Source organism: Engystomops pustulosus, chromosome 6 (assembly GCF_040894005.1).
Source record: "Engystomops pustulosus chromosome 6, aEngPut4.maternal, whole genome shotgun sequence".
Taxonomy (NCBI): domain Eukaryota; kingdom Metazoa; phylum Chordata; class Amphibia; order Anura; family Leptodactylidae; genus Engystomops; species Engystomops pustulosus.
The window spans coordinates 99,776,852-99,800,162 of NC_092416.1; the positions used below are offsets into that span (position 1 = coordinate 99,776,852).

Sequence of the window (23,311 nt, forward strand, 5' to 3'; positions counted from 1 at the left end):
AAATTTAACTAAAATACTGGGTGGATTTATCATGGCTTATAAGTTGAATACTGCCATACAACGTTTCTGTGCTGAGAATTGCGACTATTCAGTGCTCTACGCAGTTAATCGGGTAGGGGGCTGTTCCTGCACACACTAATATAGCCAGGTTCAAGCATAGGTTATAGTGCGGTTCTATGCCAGAGCAGTGTGATTGTGCCCTTGTCGCCGGAGATATATCAAGAAACCAGTATAAGTATCTGATGCAGGCCGATGGTTGGGGCCAACGTCAAGCGCAGTTATAGTATAAAATATTTAATTTATACATCGAGTAAATTAAGAGCAAGATTATTAATACTACTGTACTGGTTCCACTATTTCAGTATTCCTATGGAATACTGAGAAACAAAATTGTTGTCATGCATAGCGTGCCGCACAAGAGATTTTTGTGCCATAGACCACACCAATTGCCCTGCTTTTTAGCCCCACACTCAAGCATAGTATACTATCAAACTTAATGTCAACCCACACCTTAAAATTCCCCCTACTTGTGGCCAATATGTACCAATATAATAACCCCTTTTCATTTTACTTGTATTTCCATAGTTTTTTGTACTCCTACCCCACTCCCCTTCATATTGTGGCCTCCTGTCCTCCATCCCCCCTCATATTGAGGCTTTTCTCCTTCAATCCCCTCATATTGTGGCCTCTCTCATCCATCCCTCTCATATTGTGGCTTTTATTCTACATCCCCCTCAAATTGGGGTCTCCTGTCCACAATACCCCTAATATTGTGGCCTCTCATCCTCCATCCACATCATATTGTGGTCCCTGTCGTTAACTCCCTCAGCCTTATGTCCTCTATTCCTCTCATATTGGGGGATATGTCTATGATAGCTCAACCACTTTAAAAGAACACCAGAATTACGTATTTTAAATCAATTCATACCACTCTTTTTGGGCTAATGTATTGCTTCTATATAACAGTTCCCCCAGTCACTTCCCATTCTCTTTTGAACCTACGGACTGTATATGTAAGACTAGTAGAATTTGTTTACGACTGAAAACCTGCCTTAATTTGTATCCAAGGCGCTGCCTCTTGCCCCGCTCGCTCCATAGGCCGGCGGTGACTGCCACGCATTACCGCCCCTTACAACGCCCCAACCCCGCCCCCTCATTAATACATGGAACCGCTTTGCGAGCGGTCCGACGTTTACACTGTTCTCCGCCGCAGTGTTTAATAGCGTTAGAGGTTTCCGGTAACGCTATCCTTCTAACACTGCGGTGTTATTTATTGGGACACATCCTTTACGTGTAAAATGACAGCTTACAGGTTTCATGACTAAGGGCTCATTCACACTGCCATCTGCAGGGCTGTACATGCGGCCGCAAAAAAAATGTACGTCCCCATAGACGGCAATAGCGGCACGGTGGGGATACGGTGCCACACATGTGTGGCATCGATCCGGGCCGCACACCGCAAAAAGATAGAGCATGTGCCGTGTGCCGCTGTTTTCTATGGAGGGAGGAGGGGTCACCTCCTCCTCCTCTCCAGCACACAGCGGTATGCTCGCATGGCGTGCATACCGCCTGTGTATGTACCCTAATATGGCCCTTAAAAATCATAATACCCTGTTTCCCCTAAAATAAGACATCCCCCAAAAATAAGACCTAGTACAATTTTGTTCAGGCTTAGAAATATAAGGCCTCCCCTGAAAATAAGACCTAGCGGCTGCCATTGCAGCAGCTCCCCCCACGCTGTACATTAGTATTAGTAAATCCTTTAGATGCTGCAGAAGGTTGTGACATGGGGAAGAATTCATGGAATAAATCACTGGTTGTTGTGCTACAAATGTGATACCAGCATCTCCCAGGATAAGAAGGGTCATTTATGGAAAGTGTTTTTACTAAACGTGAGAGATTGGGGCCAATGATTCCAATAGAAATTGAGTCACAAGAAATACAGTAGGAAATTCAGAGTTTGGAGAGTCATAAGGAGGTTAGAGAAGTTGATTTTTTTGTTCAACGATAAATGTAAATTTTTGTTCATGGAAAAATAAGACATCCCCTGAAAATAAGACCTAGTGCCTCCTTAGGAGCAAAAATGAATATAAGACACTGTCTTATTTTCGGGGAAACAGGGTATTTGCTGTTGCATGATTTTTCAGATTTCTCTAATATAACAGATTACATTAGTAAATCAAATATGAGCCAATGAAGAAAAGGCTGCAAATACTTATTCATAGCCCAGAAATGCCTTCTCCTCCTTTGAAGTGACCTTTCTAAGGCCCCTTTCACACTTGCGTTTTTCACGCGCGTTTTCTGCGCGTGCTTTTGACGCGCAGAATTTGCATTGCACTCTGACCCATTGTAATCAATAGGCTTTTTCAGACTTGCATTTTTTTTCACGCGCACACGCACATTTTTTTTAATGCGCGTTTAAATCTCAGCATGCTCTACTTTTGCAAGTCACGCGCGTGAAAAACGCACCATACAAGTCTATGGAGACGCATCAAAAACGCATTGCACTCTGAGACACTTGCAAGTGCAATACGTTTTTCACGCAGCAATTGCCATAGAAAAGATAGAGCTCAGTCCTGAGTCCTTTCACACGCATTATCTGCGCGTGAAAAACGCATTGAAATTGCATTGAAAATGTGCATGAAAAACTGAGACACTGAACAAACTCTGACTGAAAACTGATTGCACTCTGATGCAAAATGTGCGTTTATCACTGACCAAACACTGATCGCACCCTGATCAAACTCTGACGTGATCTGCAACGCAACTGTGGGAGGGGCCTTAGAATTTCACTAATTTCACTAAGACTCAACCTCCAAGGCACATGGGTTTGCAAACATGGCGATAGGGAGCACTTTATTCTTGTAGACCATTTGATCAGGAGACTATTTGAGATGTGCATCTCAAGTTGCCATGGAAACCATGAGAGCTGAAGTATGGAAAAAAGAGGCCTGGCAAAAGTGACTATTGCAGCAGAATTAACCAGAGTCAGTGCATTGTACCAGTGTAAGGAGTGCTGCAAGTCACCACAGCTAGCAGTGGCATCACCCCTGCCACTAACTAGTCTTCTCTTTCCTATTCCTCCATACTGTGCACAGGCATGGACCATTTGCCTCATTGTGCCAATAAATGGGTAGTAGACATCATCCTGCAGCAGCTCCCTCCGAGCTGTAAATCCTTCTCTGTAGTCACCACATTCAGCAGCTATTAAGCCAACATCCATGTATTAGTCGCACTCCTTCATCTGCCTCTCCTCTCCTCCCCTCCCCCACATGAATCGCAGCGCTGTGTTCATGCTCTCTGCCTCATTCTCTCTCTCCCTCCATCGCTCCCCTTTTCTCTCATGTACTTTTTTCACAGTGGTTTCTCCCAGTGACATAATAACAGGATGTTGAAGTCTTTCTCCTTTTCTGCAAAATATCCCCTCTTAAAATAAACGCCATTTCACAGAACCTTCCAGGGCATGAGGGAGAGAGGAGCTAAGACATCCAGGGATTTGGGAAGCATCTTCTGATGCCCCCATATATACAGACACGCTTCCCCAGCAAAGAAAGCACACCTTATAACAAAGGTAAGAGGCTCATTTCAATGCCATGGTACCTTCAGGATGGTGGGGAGCAGACAGGCTTCTCCATGGCACTTTCTTTATGCTGTGAATATATATATATATATATATATATATATATATATATATATATATATATATATATATATATATATATGATACATACTTCAAGCTGTGTATTTGCTTGTCTTTATGTACATTCAAGATGTATTGATAGATTTATTCAAATATTATTGGAAACAAATAAACCCTAAATGTGTTTTATACAAAAATCTTCTCCAAATCTAATCCCAATAACCGTAAGAATCATTTGCATTCCCCTCTTTTGTTTCTAAATTGACATATCCATTTGGAAAATGCAACAGATACTTGGTTGCTTGGTTAACAATTTGCTTTATCTGTTATTTTAAGAGGATTTCATAAATGCTGGCAATTATGGAGACTGGTTGTTCGGGTATAGGGAAATGACACTATATGGGATTTGACTGCTTACATTTATTGCAAGGAATAATAAATATGCAGTTTCTATAACCTGCTGCTGTGTTTCACTTAGCACAAGGCTGCTGAAGGGCGCTCACTATATGACTTAATCTTGCTTTAGAGATTTGCATAGCTTTTACGAGGTGGGATGTGATCCATATATCAATACTGTATATTTCATACACCTATGCACATATAAATTGTCCATATAATTATTATTGGTAGATGCCATTTGCTCTATTGTATGGTATATATATATATATATATTTTTTTTTTTAGAGAATGGTATGCATATGTATATACATGTCTTCATGAGAAGGCTCAGGAAGCAGCTCTGTTTTATTTCTGTTGTCCTTCTGCCTCCTCCCAATCAGTGGCGTTTGATATACTGACATGTTCTTTCTCATGTACCAAAATGTACATGTTAAGTGAAAGTGCTCCCTCCAACCCTGCAGCACGCTCTGGGCAGGTGGCCACTGGTTTGTTGGGGAGAGGATTTAGAAATTCCACTTTCTCCAGCGAGATTGAAGGTCTTTACTGTTGGTGAGCTGTTTTTGCTTGGGTAGCAGCGGTGCATTTTTAATTAGGCTCTTATAGAAACCCTTATGCATATTTTGTTTGTGTACATTATGCTCAATTCAACTTATATTTCTGCCCAAGTATGAAAGCAGCACTTAATACTAAAACAAATTATTGAATACTTAAAGTGTAAAACCCAGCAAAACAGATCATGAATCATAAAGGCATGTTTGTAGCATATGTATGGTTCTGGTTCTAAAACTGCTTTATACTAAAAAGAATAAAGTAAATCATAGTTAATATATATAGCTAAGTATATATGAAATTAAATAGATTTTACTGGTAATAACAGGATGTATTGATATGTTACAACAAATTTCATTGATCTTGTGCACTTGTTAACTGTCTCCTTGGTGCAACTGCAAAGGCTCTCAGAATCTCCAGATACTGGCCCAAACTGAACCCCATATAATTCCATATTTACCTATTTAATTGTCCTCCCTTCAGTAGGACACATACAAATCAATCTTTTTCACCAAGCAATATAAAAAAAGGCCTTAAAATCTCAAGGGAATATTAACTTGTGTTGCCTATACATTTTTCATGATAAACTGCAGCCCCCTACAGGATTTCAAGTGTTAATGAGGTCACATTTCGCAATGGCACCTCATAGATTATAAGCATAGAATAATGTCTTTGTGCTTAGTAATTCACTATAGCCAGGCAATATAATTTTCTTATCTTTCTATGGAAAGTAGCCAATTACTTAAACTGAAGATAATAAACTATGGCTGTGTTTTGTACAATATGAAAAGATGCAAATAATAAATGTAGCTCTAATAATAAGAAAAAAAAGGATTATGGCATTAGTCTAAATAAAGGCCTTGAGGTGTGCGCACTCTCACATGTTCCATACAGTGGGGTGAGATGCACTTCTTGAGCTTCTGCTACTCCTAGGAGTGCAACTTGGAATAATTTATTGACTTACATGCTCCAATGTATACTGTAGAAGTATAGGCTCTCAGATTTCATGCTGTTGCTTTGCCTTATTGTATCATCCGATTTAAAAGCTTGTTTTGGTATTTAAAGCAATTTATTTGCAAGACAGACCACAAAAATAGACCACATAATTGGAAAACTAGGTTCGTACATTCACATCAAATGTCTTCAAGGGATTTTTTTAAATACCTTATATACTTTTACTAAAAAAGTGGTTTTGGTTTGCACTTCTTTTGTGGGAAAAGGGTAAGCTGATCACAGAAAGCCCTCCTACTAGGACCTGTATTGATAAATTGTCATCTCTGGAGAATATCCTGTAGTTCCCCCACAGGGGAAATTAAGCATTACATGATTCTCTATGAAACCAAAGGATTGTCCCTCAAATGTACATATGTACAGGTCCTCCCGAAAGCCCTTAGCTGTGTTTACAAGATGTCCACAAATGGAGGCCACAACTATTTAAAGAAAACCTGTCAGGAAAATTAACCCTCAAAACTAATATATTTTCATAAATTGCTATTAGAATGCACTGCCCCAATCCCTACATTGTCCATCTACGTGCCTGTTAACTTAAATTATCAGTTACTAAAACTGTATGATCTGAGAGAGGTCCAATAAATCATTATCATATTCAGCTGTCCAGCTTATTCATGGGTGGGAGGCACAGACACCCCCCCAGTGCTTGACTGACAGCCTGTATAATGATGTGACACTACTGGTTCTGGCTGCTCCATGTGCTCCCTGGTTTTGGCAGCCACGCCCCCCGCAGCCTGTATGTGACAGAGATACTCCTATACACATTACTGACAGCCTGTTTAATGATGTGACACATCTGGTGCTGGTTCCTTTATGTGCTTCCTGGTTCTGGTGGCCGAGCCCCCTGCAGCCTGTGTGTGTATGGAATACTCCTACACATCAGTCACAATCTGTATTATGATGTGACACTACTGGTTCTGGCTGCTCCATGTGCTCCCTGGTTCTGAAGGGCACAAGCCCTGCAGCCTGTGTGTATGAAATACTCCTATACACATGACTGACAGCCTGTATAATGATGTGACAATCCTGGTGCTGGCTCCTTTATTTAAAGAAAACCTGTCAGGAAAATTAACCCTCAACTGTACTGCGCTGAGTCCTGCTAATAGCATCATTACATCATTCAAGTTTTCATCCCCAACATATGAAGAATGCTATTCCGGTGGGACAATTCCTCCGTTTGAAGAGAAATTGCAGTGAACCTGAACAATTCATGAGCCATGCTAAAGAATTGTCACAGAGATTTCAAGATCGGGGATATCCACGTAAAACTATAGCAAGGGCATATCAGAGAGCGTGTCGAACTGACCGCAGTACGACTTTTCAACCAACAATTAGACCAAAGGATGACAAACCGGTCCTGGTAACTAATTTCAATAATCAGTGGCAAGATGATACTGTGTACGAACTGGGTGATATTGAAGAGTGACCACAGACTTTTACCGCATGTCCCGGAAAAACCGTGAGGTGTGGCTAGGAAGGTGAGAAACCTTCGGTACTCACTCACACACAGCCACTTTAAAAGACCGGCCACCAGCCTAGGACATGGTCAACGGCTTAATGGTACATACCCCTGCGGGGGCTGTTCAATTTGTCCCTTCATACAACGGGGGGCTGTGTTCCAGACCCCACACAGTCAAGAAACCTTCAACTGGTGGTCCTTCATAAATTGTCGGTCCAAAAACGTCATCTACTGCCTACGATGCCCTTGCTCTCTGTTGTATGTGGGCCAAACCACGCAAGAATTGCGAAAACGGGCACAGAAGCATATTTCCACAATCACCAATGCCAACAATGACTTGAGACAAGGTAAGACTCTGACGACTGTGGCTAAACATTTTCCCCAATACCATCGGGGTGACCCACAAGGACTTCGTATCAGTGGGCCTGAGAAATTACAAATTAACATTCGTGGTGGAGATATCACACCAGCCCTTCTGAGGGCAGAATCAAAATGGATTTTCCGGTTGAACTGCCAAGCCCCATTAGGGAAGAATGAAGATCTTTTCTTTGGTGGGTTTTATAAGCGGTAAGTAGGACATTAGTCTTCACATTTTTTATGTCAGCGCACCCTGCTAGCCTCTGGCACACACACATACTTTCACTTCTACCCTACACGCCCCATGTTAGGGCATGTTCATTCCCCCACTGTTTCTTTTGGTTTGACACGTTTCACTCCTTGGGTCACCTTACATGGCATGGTAATTGGTTTTCATGTGACCCCTTGATCACGTTTTCATCCTTTGGGTCAGTAAGTAGCCCACACCACACTTGGTGAATGTTTATCATCCCCATTTCACACATCTATTCTACCTCTTCCCATTTCTTTCACAGCACCATTGGGCATTTATCACAACACCACTGTTTACTTTTACCACATTTCACATCATGCACTCGGCAGCTTCACCCAGTCCCGTTTCCCTCCCCCACTCCCCTTCGCCCCCCCCTTTCCCTCCCCCCCTCCTCTCCTTCCTCTCCCTCCCCTTCCTCCTGCCTTTCCCTCCCCTTCTTTCCTTGCACGTATCATTTAATCTGACTCCTTTTATTTTATACTTACCGTTTGAGGTTAGGCTCCACCCTGCTCTTCTTCCTCTGAGATTCATGTCTGACCGATCTATCCCATGACTCTTCTTGACCTTCTGACTACATCGGATAGTAACATCCATTGTGTATCCGAACTGGACAACTTGCTCTTCAAAAAACTCGACTCTTCTTTGGGATGCACTAGCGGTCGAATTTGTAAATTTATGATATAAGATTGTTATATTATCTAATTCTATGATTTTTCTACTTGAGATACAATTGTTTTTATCGATTATAGTATCATACTGTGTTGTCCTGTTCTTATGTTGCTTGGCATCCGCTCCTCTTGTCCTCTTAAGGGTTTATTGTATACCCAATAACTTTTTTATTTCTACACAGACTTTTTGCACTTTGGTATGCTAGGTGAATGGGTGTGTGGATGTATGGTTCATGGGCCCATGAAAGAATGAATGGACATTTTTTGGTATATGCGTGGCTATTAATACCCTTGTTGGGCATATTTTTATTTATTGACACATAAATGTATAATGAACTGTTTTATCCAGATTAGTATGGCATTTAGTTATATAATTATATTATACTGTACCACATTTTTAGTAGGATTTTTAAATATGTATTCACTTGCACACAATTTTCTCAATTGTAATCTAATAGTTCAAGATACACCATCACATAACATCCATGCATCCTTTCTCTGACTCCAGACTGCTTGACGCATCCCAGAGTCTGTTTGCACGATGTCAAGCCTTGCACATCATCGTGGGTTTGGGATAATTTCTTACACGATGCTAGCTCACATATTCACCTGTCACACTTGTGTTATACCGTTGGGGAACAGCAGAGGACACGACCAGGAGCGTGCACCAGTTTTTGGCGCATGCGCAGCCGCGTGCGCCATTTTCTGGTGCATGCGTGATCACTTTAACTTTTCAGACCACGTGAACATGCACATGACAGAGATATACTAGACTTCCGGTCTGGACCTGAAGTCATCAGCTGCGGCTCGTTTTGCTCCATGAGAGATGCCAGCATGTAAATGGAACAACAGCCAACACCATGACACCCCTGAGGAAGCCAGTTGGGTGGCGATACGCGTGGGGCTGTGTGCCCCGGCTCCCTCCCACCTCCCCTTTTGCGCCCATCCCGGTTTGTAGCAGGTAGATTTGTGTATTCATCTTTTACATACACCTCATTGTATTTGCTTACATATAATTCTGCTGTAAGATTGTTGGTTTACTTCTGCTGATTCTCCCAGGATCATCTGCTTTGACCACACACATTGGATATCTTATTTACTAATAGATACTTCTCTAGATTTTGTGCGGCTTGGGGAGTGTGATTCCTGGAGGGGGAGCTGGTGGTTTGTAGCGGTGACCAGCACTATCACATGCTAGGTCTTCTTGCTGGATTGCTTGTTTGTGTGTTGTTCACACTTTTAAATGCTTTTATTGTTTTTTTGTGTTGTGGTGTAGTTTGTATATCAATAAAAATGTGTTTATACTTTACCTTTTTTTGGTCCTTTGGCATACTTCTGTTTCCTTTTGAGTTTCATATTGTATGTGTATAGCCTTGACCCTCATTATACTCATTTCAGGTGTGCTAGTCCCGCCCTTTCTGTTTTTGTGCAAAATTAGTTATCCAGACATTTCAAAAGTTACGAAAATGTAAAGTAGACATATGGAAAATGTTATTTGGCAACTTATTTAGGTGGTAAATCTATTTGCCTAAAAACGCAATGATTTCGAATTTCAAAAATGGCAAATTTTTCAAAAAATTCATCATTTTTTCTTTTTTTGGTAAATAAACACAAAACTTATCAGCCAAAATTTACCATTAAAATGAAGTACAATATGTGGGGAAAAAACAATCTCAAAATCGTTTAGATAAGTAACAGTGTTCAAAAGTTATAACCATATAAAGAGACACAGGTCAGAATCCAAAAAATGGGACTGAGCCTTAAGCTACAAAATGGCTGCGTCCTTAAGGGGTTAAAAGGGTTTGCTCATGAAAGAAGGTTTTCACATTTGAATCCCCCAGTGATGTTTACACAATAAAGAATCTTGTCTTCATGGCAATACCCCTTTAAGTTGGGGACCTCCTAGTATAATACTATACTTGTTTTCTTTGTCAGACATGATGTTATACTATCATATAACTGGAATTTGCTCTTCTGCTCTCTGTGCCTAACACAGTGCAAGTCTAAACTACCAATAGCTTGGTGTAAAATCTGCTTAGTTTTGGGGTGCCAGTTAATATTAAATTAACAACAATATTCTTTGGATTCAATGGATCTTTATAGGGGATTTATTAAGGGTACAATACAGGGAAATTGTAAGGGTAATTTGAGGCTTTGATTCCCCCCAGATCTGGGAGAATCCCCAGGGGGTAATGACATGCAGTTGTCCTAAGTGTCTTCCAGTCATGATAGCCTTAGACCCGACAGGCTTAATAGCACTGTTCTTGTTATCAGATTTAGGCTGTTTATACAATCTGTATTAGGAGCTTTGTAGGCACTTATGGCCTATTCTTCTGTCCACAAAGACCCTTACATTGTCTAAAGTCACGTCATGTCACGCATTCCAACACTTGGTGTAAGTTGAAATACGTAACTGTATCATATCAGACATTTAATCAGGTAAGATTGTGTGGCTGCACAAAAAAAGGTGTCATTCCCAAAGGTGGGAAACATTGTACGAGAAAAATGTTATCATTGTTTTGGCATGATGTCAACCAACAGGTAGAAAAAAAAATAAATGAAATGTGAAAAAGGGCTTACAAATTTTCAGCACTAGAAAACCAAAATATGACCAGATGATAAAATGTATAATTTTGGAAAATTAGACATAACTTTAAAGCAGTACCAAGAGTATTGAACTTCATTGCTTCTGACACTAGATTAGCTGGAGAAGTAGGCAAACTTTGAAATTTATTAGTGTAACTTTTTGTTTTAGCGATTAAGGGGTTACACTAATGTATGACAGAACTAGACAAAATTCTTCATCACTGTAATTTCAGAGCAGAATAAGGTGTTCATTGTTAAAATGAGGAGGATACTCAGAAATATCTCAGGTTGGGCAGGACATGGACTGGCTCTTAATATCCTAATAAGGCTTAAACAAGACAAAGGGGTAGGCTTTCCCGACATATGTAGGTACTACAAGCCTATTCAGCTCAACAGAATTGTGGACTGGTTAAAGAACTGTTCCTCCAAATTATACATGCCAATTTAAGAAACTCTTACTCAGAGCTTCCTCACATAACATACTTTTCAAACATTGCAGGATCTGCAAAGTTTTAAGACACTTAACATCTTCACAAAGGCACCCTTTAAAGGCACACAACCCAAGGTACAAAGCCCTTTGGCCCATAGCCATCCCTGATCACAAAAGTGGGATACTTCCTTGGTATGACCTCTCCACATAACCCTCCAGACCTTACACTACAGGAAAGAAAGTCATATGTGATATACTTTGTGGCGGAGCATTTCCCACTCTCAAACAACTATCACAAATGTTCCCGCACATAGCCATAGACACCCTCACATATGCTCAATCGAGAGCCAACTTCAAGACGCTCATTCACCAAGGGGATATCCTCAGGGAACCTACTAAATTTGAAAAGATTGTCGCCTCCAAATCAGTTACCACCAAAGTAATCTCCACATTTTACAAAATGTTACTGACAGATGCCTCAAAAGTAGCTCCCCACTCTATACCAGCATGGGAGAAAGAACTAGGAAACTCGTTACCAGACTCAGAAATACGCCAGATACTTTTCCACAGCCATGGGCCATCCACATGCATAACTCTCCAAGAGACATCCTATAAATAACTTAGCAGGTGGTACAAGACGGCAGTGGCATTGCATAGCTTTAATCTCCAAATCCCTGATACCTGCTGGAGATGCCAACATGAGAAAGGCATGTACCTCCACATATGGTGGGAATGCAGCAAAATTCGCTACTTCTGGGACTCTATTACTGCAAAAATAACTTGTTCATGCCTGGGGGCACCCACACTTTCCCCTACAATTCCATTCCTGAATTTACTACCTACCTCTCACACAACTAGATTCAATAGAACTCTGTGGCTGCAATTCATCCTAGCAGCGAAATCCGTTATTCCAGCCCTTTGGAAATCACGTACCCCATCAACCCCGGCCCAATGGGCGAATAAAGTCTCACATATCTGCAGAATGGAAGAAATCTGTGCTTTCCAAAACAAAAATCACCCAAAATACCAGAAAACCTGGACTCCCTGGTTGATATAGTACTTTTTAAAGAGAATATGAAGCGGCACTCACCAAATTGTGCGGAAGTTTTATTGAAACCAACAGAGTGATGACATGGACAGGTTGCAGACCGCGGCAAGCGACGGGCCATTTCGCGCCTGTGTGGCGCTTTCTCAAGCCTACAAAGGCATGTCTCTGGGGATGCTCTTTTAAACACGACTTCCGGTGATGTGACGGCCTTGTATCATACGGTACAGCACTTCCGGGAGCCGTGAGAGTGTACACACCCCCAGTGATGTGCACATTGCTATGGCAACACAACAACAAATACCCATTAAAAGAACAGTGATCCAGGGGATGCCAGCATAACGCCGAGATTGCGGTAATTATGCTTTTATTTCTCTAAGAGTAGTTTCTACGTGATTAAGATATGTCTAGATCGGTTGAGGCACAATCTATAAACGGATATAAAGTGATATTATGCCTTATTTTTTGTTTTTATTGTCCTCACATAATTGTGCAATAGGGCAAATCGCCTTTTATTGCAGTGTCCTAATGTAGAAATACAAGTAAATAGTAAAAATAGACAGACGGAGCGATCTCGGTAGTAAGTTGGCAATCCCAGGAGAAATACACTCACCGGCCACTTTATTAGGTACACCATGCTAGTAACGGGTTGGACCCCCTTTTGCCTTCAGAACTGCCTCAATTCTTCGTGGCATAGATTCAACAAGGTGCTGGAAGCATTCCTCAGAGATTTTGGTCCATATTGACATAATGGCATCACACAGTTGCCGCAGATTTGTCGGCTGCACATCCATGATGCGAATCTCCCGTTCCACCACATCCCAAAGATGCTCTATTGGATTGAGATCTGGTGACTGTGGAGGCCATTTGAGTACAGTGAACTCATTGTCATGTTCAAGAAACCAGTCTGAGATGATTCCAGCTTTATGACATGGCGCATTATCCTGCTGAAAGTAGCCATCAGATGTTGGATACATTGTGGTCAAAAAGGGATGGACATGGTCAGCAACAATACTCTGGTAGGCTGTGGCGTTGCAACGATGTTCAATTGGTACCAAGGGGCCCAAAGAGTGCCAAGAAAATATTCCCCACACCATGACACCACCACCACCAGCCTGAACCGTTGATACAAGGCAGGATGGATCCATGCTTTCATGTTGTTGACGCCAAATTCTGACCCTACCATCCGAATGTCGCAGCAGCAATCGAGACTCATCAGACCAGGCAACGTTTTTCCAATCTTCTACTGTCCAATTTCGATGAGCTTGTGCAAATTGTAGCCTCAGTTTCCTGTTCTTATCTGAAAGGAGTGCCACCTGGTGTGGTCTTCTGCTGCTGTAGCCCATCTGCCTCAAAGTTCGACGTACTGTGCATTCAGAGATGCTCCTCTACCTACCTTGGTTGTAACGGGTGGCGATTTGAGTCACTGTTGCCTTTCTATCAGCTCGAACCAGTCTGCCCATTCTCCTCTGACCTCTGGCATCAACAAGGCATTTCCGCCCACAGACCTGCCATTCACTGGATGTTTTTTCTTTTTCGGACCATTCTCTGTAAATCCTAGAGATGGTTGTGCGTGAAAATCCCAGTAGATCAGCAGTTTCTGAAATACTCAGACCAGCCCTTTTGACACCAACAACCATGCCACGTTCAAAGGCACTCAAATCACCTTTCTTCCCCATACTGATGCTCGGTTTGAACTGCAGGAGATTGTCTTGACCATGTCTACATGCCTAAATGCATGCCATGTTGCCGCCATGTGATTGGCTGATTAGAAATTAAGTGTTAATGAGCAGTTGGACAGGTGTACCTAATAAAGTGGCCGGTGAGTGTATATACCAGTTGCTGGCACACAAACATATACAATGTCCTGTATATGTATCTCTTTTTCCACAGAAATGGATACATTGGGAAGTAAATAACTAAGTAATCATATATACACATATACTGAAACTTATATATAGGACATTACCGTCATATTACACTTATTTCTCCCCATATTCTTTTGATGATCATCCTGAGACTATGCAGGCAAGGACACATATTTTTTGTGCCTTCTTCTATTATATTACACATAGGAATTACCCCATGGTCAATCTCTGCCTAAAAATACACTTAGGTCATTCCTATCATTTAGGCCCAGTCTCCCTATGGCGTCAAATCATATATTGTGCTTCGCCTCTTGGCGTAACAATTCCCTGGTTGAACCTACTCTTCTCACCAACAAACATGTCCACCTCTATTTATACTTCCCTCTTTGAAGATAACCAGCCCTACAAATTTGACCTTCTAATTTTACGAAAAGGGTCCATCCTTAACCCAGAGCAATCAAACCTGCTGTGTAGAACAACCACATTAAGCTTAATAAGCCACACTATCCATAAAGGCTGTGTACCTGTTATTTAGCACTACTTAGCACGTAATACATACTTCCATATTAACATCGAAGTTCATAGGTTTCCTCATCCTCTCATTATTTATGGTTTATATGCAAAATTCCTGACTGTTTGACTCATTAACATTCTGTCTGGACTGATATATTGTATTATGCAATATTTGTAAGAAATGTTTGCAGTTCACTCATGCCCAAAGGAAGTCCTACAGTGTCCGGGTATGCAACTCTCGCCGGGGACTCTCAACTGTTCAAAACCAATGTATTATGTTTTTTATATCTGATGTATATATGCATTAAAAAAACAATAAAAATAGATTTTAAAACAAAACAGAATAAGCTATCCAAAAGGTAAAATAGAGTTAGACATTTCAAAATTAGTACAGTTTGGGACTTAATACACTTAAAGAAAAGAAATTATCCATTTAAATATAATCTTTAAATAACTTTTTTGGAATTTTCTGCAATTAGGGTTTGTTTGATTCATGGTTGATAGATTGCATACCAATGTACTAGACCTCCCAAAGAAATATTAGCATTAATTGAAATCTGTAATTGTACATGGACTACATATATAAGCATACCAAAGCAATGTACTTTGAATAACATTTATTTAATCTTTATTTTTTAACTAGGTACTTCACTTTAGGAGCCCCTGCATTAACATTCACTAAACTATTATGACACACAATGCATTACTATAAATACACATCTTCTTTCTAGGCCCTCATGATTGAGAAAGCATTTGTAACATTTGCTGTTTGTTATCGAGAAATGATAGATTATTGCAATGAAATTAAAGATTTAAATGAATACTAACAAGTGACTCATTGCTTCGTTGATTAATACCCCCGATGTTAATAGGAAGTGAATTTCTCTGAAAAGTGAAGCAGAATTATTCTATTAATACAAAAACATTTTCAATGATGTCGACTACTTGGTTAACCAACTTGGTTTACAAAAAGTGCCTCGCACCAAGTAGAGAAAAATGAATCTTGAACCTGAAAATGTTTTTCCCATTACCTCAAATTGTACTGTAGCACGTATACCGCTATACCACACCCATTCATAAGACATGGTTGCTCAAAACTACTCCAAATATGTCAAAAATGTGTCAAGAGCACACATTATAGTACACATAAAGAATAACTTACTTCCAAACCTTAAAACACCAATATATATAGCTGTATAGCTGTACATGGCTGTAGATGCGTGTCAATGTCGGTCTCTGTATACAAACAGAAGCCAGCACAGGAGAATGGGAGTGGAAAGAGAGGGGCAAGTATAAGTTCTTTTTTATTTTTAAACACCACACAGCATAAACCACAGCTTAAAACATAAAGAATTCCTAGACAGCTTTTTTAATAGAGGTAAGCTAACACTCTTTGCAATACTGCTGATAAAGTGTTAAATGCACATATTAAACATATCTGTAAAGAGAGGGGCAAGTATAAGTTCTTTTTTATTTTTAAACACCACACAGCATAAACCACAGCTTAAAACATAAAGAATTCCTAGACAGCTTTTTTAATAGAGGTAAGCTAACACTCTTTGCAATACTGCTGATAAAGTGTTAAATGCACATATTAAACATATCTGTAAATATAATTGCTGAGCCTTTGTTTGCACAACCACCTCGAAACTATTATTTTTTTACCAAAATATAAATGCAGGCTACACATATATCATTTATTAACTTACATTATTCAATATAGCTATTGCATAACTCTACGGTCCATTTTATCCAACACAAGCTCTGCTATGGTTTGTTGATTCTAACTGTGGTGATCCTGCTGAGTTACAAAGTCTTTTTCAGGTATTGCTCCATATGGAAAAAAAGTATGTGAACAGGCTCTCCTCCAGAAGGAAGAAAATGCACTTACCAGTGCTGTCTATAAATAGATCCCTTTAAAGCAATGTGTGTCCTCTGTTAAAACATGAATAGGGATAACAGTTTATTGTTTTGAGGCTCTTTATGTATAAAACACTGACTTACAGGTTAGCAATAGTTGCCTACAGTGGCAGTTAAACCTATAGCCATTATGCCAACAAAAGCTGTAAAGAATGACAGTCAGGATTTTACTTTCCTTACCTTGAAGTAATAAAATTGTTGTCTTTTCTTTTTTTCATATTGTTGTAGCCTTTTTTACATTTAAATTTTTACATTTCATGGGCGTGGCCACTAATTAAAGGCAAACATAAGCTTTGTTTATTACAAACAGAATATGTAGAAGGGATTGTATTCTTTGTGGTTGATGCAAATGCCAACTACTCATCCAGTAAATATTTTAAACATTTTTTGTGTTCATAATATGTTGTATATACAGTATAATGCCATATTTACTAAAGGTCATATGTTATGTAGTTGCTGGTAAAATACTTGTTTAGTGGAAAGCTGTTCCTCCCTATTCCCACAAACACGTCTCAAAATAGAGCAAGAAATGCAACCCTGACTGGGTCCGGGGCTGGAAAGGGTCTGCATCTGTTGGGCAGCAGATGCGGGCCCATGAGAAAGGATAGTCAATCAAGTCCATTTGTATCTTTAAGACAGTGCAGGGAGCGCCAGACTGGAGGTAAGTAATATGTTTATTATTTTTAAATGGCTGTTACTGGATAGTACATTATATGGGGGGAGGCACTCCTGGATTATATAATATAGGGAAGGGGTCTGTGCCTGGACAGTATTATATGTTACATATTAGTATTATATGTTATATAAATATATCATATTATACGGAAGGTGGAAAATGGGCTCCTATACAGCATATTACTAGGGAGGGACAAGCTCCTTCCTAGAATATTATGGTGGGGGCTACTCCTGGAAGGTATATTAATAAGGGACTCCTGGACAGTAATAATTAAGGTGATGGGGCTCCTGAACAGTATATTATTGGGGGTAGGGTTTCTGGACAGCATATTATAGGGAGGGGGCTCCTGGACCATAGATTGCAGGGATGAGGAACTACTGGACAATATATTTTAGGGGAGCTGCTACTCTTTATACCTCTTTATACAGTATATTATAAGGGTTTCCCCTCCTGGACAGTATATTATAAGGTGATTAAACATAAATTAATAAGAGAATGTAGTTGTTGTACAAAATGTATTATATTAATGTAATATATTATATATTGCATATAAATTAGGACATAGTTTGACATTATACTGCAAGTGACTGTGGTATTTTTAGGGGCACAGTAGTGGCACACACAGCTGAATACATCTTGTGGTGAATTCTATAACAATAAATAATGGCTGGAGAAGTTATCAAAGTTGTGTAAATTGTCATCTGTGAGGAGCCCACTAAAATGAAGACCAGGACAGATCAGAGGTAGAAGGTTGAAGCTACGACTGATTTATACAGTAAGTGATCTATCACTGAGTAGAGATATCAATTTTGTTCACCTCTCTAACATAAATCACTGAGGGGGATACGAGAGTATGCTACGTGGTTAAAACATAACCTTTATTAAAACTGCCTAAAATATAGAGATAACAAAATAACAAACTAGGAGAACTAGCTGTAGATAGAGAGGATCCCAGTATCTCCATCTAAGTGCATAGAGGGCACCCTGAGGGTGGTCTCTCTCTCTGTGAGGCAACAGACTCTCTTCTACACATCAGCACTTGGCCTCCCAATACATATTATTGATTCTAGCATGTATCAACATTTATCATGTTTAAGTTGGGGTTGGATCTTGACTTTTAATACACAGTTTAGTGTATCTAGCTTTTGTTATCTCTATAATTTAGGCATTTTTAATAATGGTTATGTTTTAACCACTTAGCATATTCTCGTATCCCCCTCAGTGATTTATACAGTAAGTGATGGAGTGCAATACAGTTTGCGGCCTTAGGTTAGGCTGACGGGTTTCTCCATCGACTTAACTAAGGTCTGCATGGGCCCACCATGCAGGGAAGAGAGCTGTCTTATGATGTGATGTGACCACGGTATCTATGTACCTGCAGAGGGCGGGGATTCCCTCCCTCTCCTCTTAGCACCATGCCATCTTTAATGCCGTCTGGCATGGCCGCCATTAACATGCACCACTGTGTTTTCTATGGATCACTGTCCTTGGGGTGAACAGCTTGATATCATTTATGCACTCTGTTTGATTTTCCCCTGATGAAAGATCCTCCTTTCTGGTTGGTCTGGAAATGTGCTGGGAAGGCATTTGCAGGCAGACCTAGGAATTTCTAGGTGTATAGGGACTCTTTGGGACTGTTCTTGTCAGGACAGGAGCTTTTCTGGGGAGCAGGGACAGAGCAGTTACAGGGAGACTTAGATGCAGTATGTTCATCTACTCCTGGTTTGGGACTTCCTGTGGCAACAATGGTTTTATGTACCTGCTCTTCAGTTCGGCTTCTACTTCCTCCATATGGTTGAGATCTTTCCATTTTATTATTACCTACATATTTGTGATCTTCCCTGTTGTGCATTGTGGATTGTATTGATTTAATAACTCTCCATCTGGATGGTGTTGACAGATGGAATGTGGTCTAGGTCTGTAGTATTTTAATGTTTTGCATAATTTAAAGTTATGTTTTATTTTCGTTATTTGGCTGGTGATTTAAGTTTTGAATTGATATTTGTAATTGAAGTTGACCTCTCAGATATACCTTTTGTGTCTTAACAAATGTAAAACAATAAATAGTGGAAAAAAAAGTGGAAAAAGTAAAAAAACACACATCTGTAAAAAATATAAAAATTATTATTCCCAGCGGTAAACCCCATGGAAAAAATGTGCTCAAGTGTCCGAATCGCCACTTTTTTGCTGTTTTGCTACACATAAAAAATGTAATGAAAATTGATCTAAAGGTCGTACAGTCCCCAAAATGGTGGCAACTCCATACTCCTAAGTATGAAAAAGTTATTGGAGTCAGAATATGGTAAAAGTAATAATTTTGGGGGGTACAGAAGGTTTTAATTTTTTGTAAAACCTTTAATGCAAAATAAAACCTATATTAATTTGGTATCCCTATGACCATATCGAATCAAAGAACATATTACAGATGCCATTTGGAATGTACAGTGAAAGATGTGAAGACAGCTCACAAGAAAATGGCGCAAATTTGGGTTCTTGCCAAATTTTATATAATATTTCCACTTACCAGGGGTATTCTCGTCTGGGCATTCACATTCAGTTTGATTAATCTGCCATTAATAAACATTTCTTCAATTGGATGTTATTAAAAAAAATAATCCTGTGTGAAGATAATTTCTCATAAATGTAGTCATGTTGTCCCTTAGAAACGAGATAGCTTCCTCAGATACGACCACGTCACACTCTGGCAGCGGTGGCCAGACTTGCACTATAGAGTCCTGCCGGACCACCAGGATTCAGCAATCATTACCACAGGACTGCTGTGCGACATACAGTAACTCCCGGACATTTTATATACAATAACCATTTGTTTATTTGTGCAATCCCTCCAGGAGAGGTGGCCGTATCCGAGGAAGCTATCTCGTTTCTAAGGGACCACATGACTACATTTATGAGAAATTATCTTCACACAGGAACATTTTTTTTTTTAATAACATGTAATTGAAGAAATGTTTATTAATGGCAGATTAATCAAACTGAATGTTAATGCCCAGACGAGAATACCCCTTTAACTAGGAAGTAAAATTTGCTATGCAGAAAAGAAGCCCTCATTCAGCTCTGTACACGGAAAAGTAAATCAGTTATTGATTTTTGAATGTGGGGAGCGAGGTAAATGTTAGTTAGTAATTAATTTGGGTAATAAGACTATCAGTTTGAAAAACAGAACATTTTGAAGCTAATTCTTTCTAAGCATTTACCAAATTCACCTTTTTTCATTAATAAAAAAAATAATCAACCAAAATTTCTCACTAACTTGAAGTACAAAATGTCCCGAAACATAAGCACAAAAACACTTGGGTAAGCGTTCTAAAGTTATAACCAGATAAAGTGACACATGCTGGTTTTGAAAAATAGGCTTTGGGCATCAAATGGGCAAATGGGCTTGGTAAGTAAGGGGTTAAAGGTGGGACTTAATGGACTTGATGAGATGGGGGCAGCAATGAGGGTCTAGGTATATGGGGGACCCAATTCTAAGTTTGCACCAGGGTCCACTGGGGCCACTGATCCCTGGTAAAATTTGTTTTCATTTGCTGTATGCTACAGCCTTCTTCTGCTGCTGTCAGATAAAATAAGATAAGAAACAAAAGAAATTTAATGTCAAAAAGTTACTTGTCCAGCACAGGAGACACACGTATTTGGTGGAAAATCTTCTTTATTGCATTACATGTTGCATTCCAAATACAGTGGCAGAATAAAATCAGATTGATGTGTTTCGACACTACCGCATCTTAGTCATGATCATGACACACCATACACGTGTGTCTCCTGTGCTGGACAAGTAACTTTTTGGCATTGAAAGATTATATGTGGACTTCGGAGTTGTCTTGTTCTCTACCGACACCTGAGCATTGGGTTGGAAATATATTGCTACGTGGGTGAGCCGGCTTTCAGTTTTCTTTTTCTGGACATTGTCAAAAGACATATGATTTTTTGTGGACACTGACTTTGCAGGTCACCTTTACATGATTAACCCTTTCCTTACTGAGCTTATCATCTGCAGGACAAATTGTACTTTCTAGTGACACCATTTTGTATTTTGTTCTGCGTATAGGGAAGCTCGAACAAATATGCCAAATGTGGTATAATTGCCAAGGCAGTTGCGCCATATTCCTACAGGCTTTGTTTTTACATCTTTTCCTGTGCAGTTCAAATAACACCTACTCTTTATTCATTGGGTTGGTACAATCACAGAGATACCAAATTTATATAGGTTTTATTATGTTTTAATGAAAAAAAAAGTATATTTTGTCCAAAAAATGCTTAGTTTTGCTAGATTCTGACCGCAATTACTTTTTCATAGTTCAATATATGGAGCTATGTAAGGTGTCATTTTTTGGGGGATGTCTTCATTGATACAATTTTGGGGACTGTACGACTTATTGGTGACTTTTATCATTTTAAATTTTATTTGTTGCGTATGGCAAAAAAAGTGGTAAATCAGGCATTATTTTCCATTACGGGGTTCACCACCAGAAATAATAATTTTTATATTTTGATCACTCAGCTTGAAACATTGGGATACATTACATGTTTATAATTTTACTTGTTTATTATTATATGTGTTCTGGGGAAAGGGGGGGTGATTTGAATATTTCTATCTTTTCCCAAATTTTTGGATATTTATTTAAACATTTTTTCACTATTATAGCAGGCCCAGTTGAGTACTTTAACCTTAGGGGGTCGAACTATTCATACAACTACCTCCGGAAGCCTGTAATATACATATCCTCATGACGGCTGTCATTGCACTGGTCGACACCTTCCAATGTCCCAGGGGGCACCAACTGGATTTTAAAGATGGCGGTGCCAACAAGCACACCTGCTGTTTGGTGCTGAGATCAGTACCATGATTAAACCCAGCAGTTACCAGCATGTGCAACTGCCCTCTCTATATAACCCTTACTGCTGTACAACATACAGTGACATCATCATGTGCAACAGCCTGTGTCAAAGTAGACACGCTGCCATCAGGAGAAAAGGAGGAGAGACTGCAGTGGCATGAGTGCTCGAGGCAAGTGTTAGTTATTTTTACAAGGGGTCATTGTATACTGTTTACCTAGGAGGCTATCTGTTTAAAGCACATATGGGGGTTCTGTCTGTGTATAGTGTAGAAGCAGATAAGGTATGCCACACAGTGGATCTTTTCACGTGTTGTAGGTGAATGACCTTGCAACGGAAGAATAACTGAGATCAACAGACAGGAGTAGAACTCCGCAAATATCCCAATTGTGGGTGGGTCAAGCCCCTTTATTTATACAACCTTTAACAGGGAGTGCCAGATGTAACTTTTTAAATTATTAGCATGTTTATTCAACATAAATTCAAACAATAGCTTATGATTAGTTATTTAAATAGCACTTCTAATTGGTTAATATTCAATCCAATTCTGATTGATTAGTACAAAATTCTAATACATTTGATAGGTTGATGCTAGTCTTCTTCTGACTGGTCAACTAGTCAATATAGTTATTATAGGGGGACTGTATATAGTTATTATAGGGGGCAGTATATAGTTATAGGGGGCAGTATATAGTTATAGGGGGCAGTTTATAGTTATTATAGGGGGTGTATTTAGTTATAATAGGGGGATTATATAGTTATTATAGGGAGTCTGTATATAGTTATATAGTTATTATAGGGGTCTGTTTATAGTTATTATAGGGGGCTGTATAAAGTTAATGCTGTGGGACTTATATAGGTAATGTTGAGGGCTGTATATAGTAAATGCTGGGGAGCCATATTTATTTATTACTGTGGGCTGTATATAGTGATTACTGTGGTAGCTGTATATAGTGGTTGCTAGGATAGCAGTATATATTGATCACTGGGAGCTGTATACAGTGATTGCTGGGGAGCTTTATAAAGTAATTGCTGGGGGCTGTATAATCCGGCCCTGCTTATATACTATCTTGTGGAAAA

At 39.7% G+C, this 23,311-nt stretch overlaps 1 protein-coding gene across 2 annotated transcripts in view; it reads left to right on the top strand.

The window, feature by feature from the left end:
• The first annotated feature begins 3,253 nt into the window (after positions 1–3,253).
• The window catches only part of CACNG8 (calcium voltage-gated channel auxiliary subunit gamma 8), a 174,896-nt gene continuing 154,838 nt past the window's right edge, over positions 3,254–23,311 (top strand). The window contains exon 1 of one of the 2 annotated variants that reach the window (XM_072110477.1): positions 3,254–3,571. In XM_072110477.1, coding sequence (XP_071966578.1) covers positions 3,514–3,571 — 58 coding nt within the window. In that variant the 5' untranslated portion in view covers positions 3,254–3,513. The remainder of the gene's footprint in view (positions 3,572–23,311) is intronic. The other variant, XM_072110475.1, reaches the window with a different exon arrangement.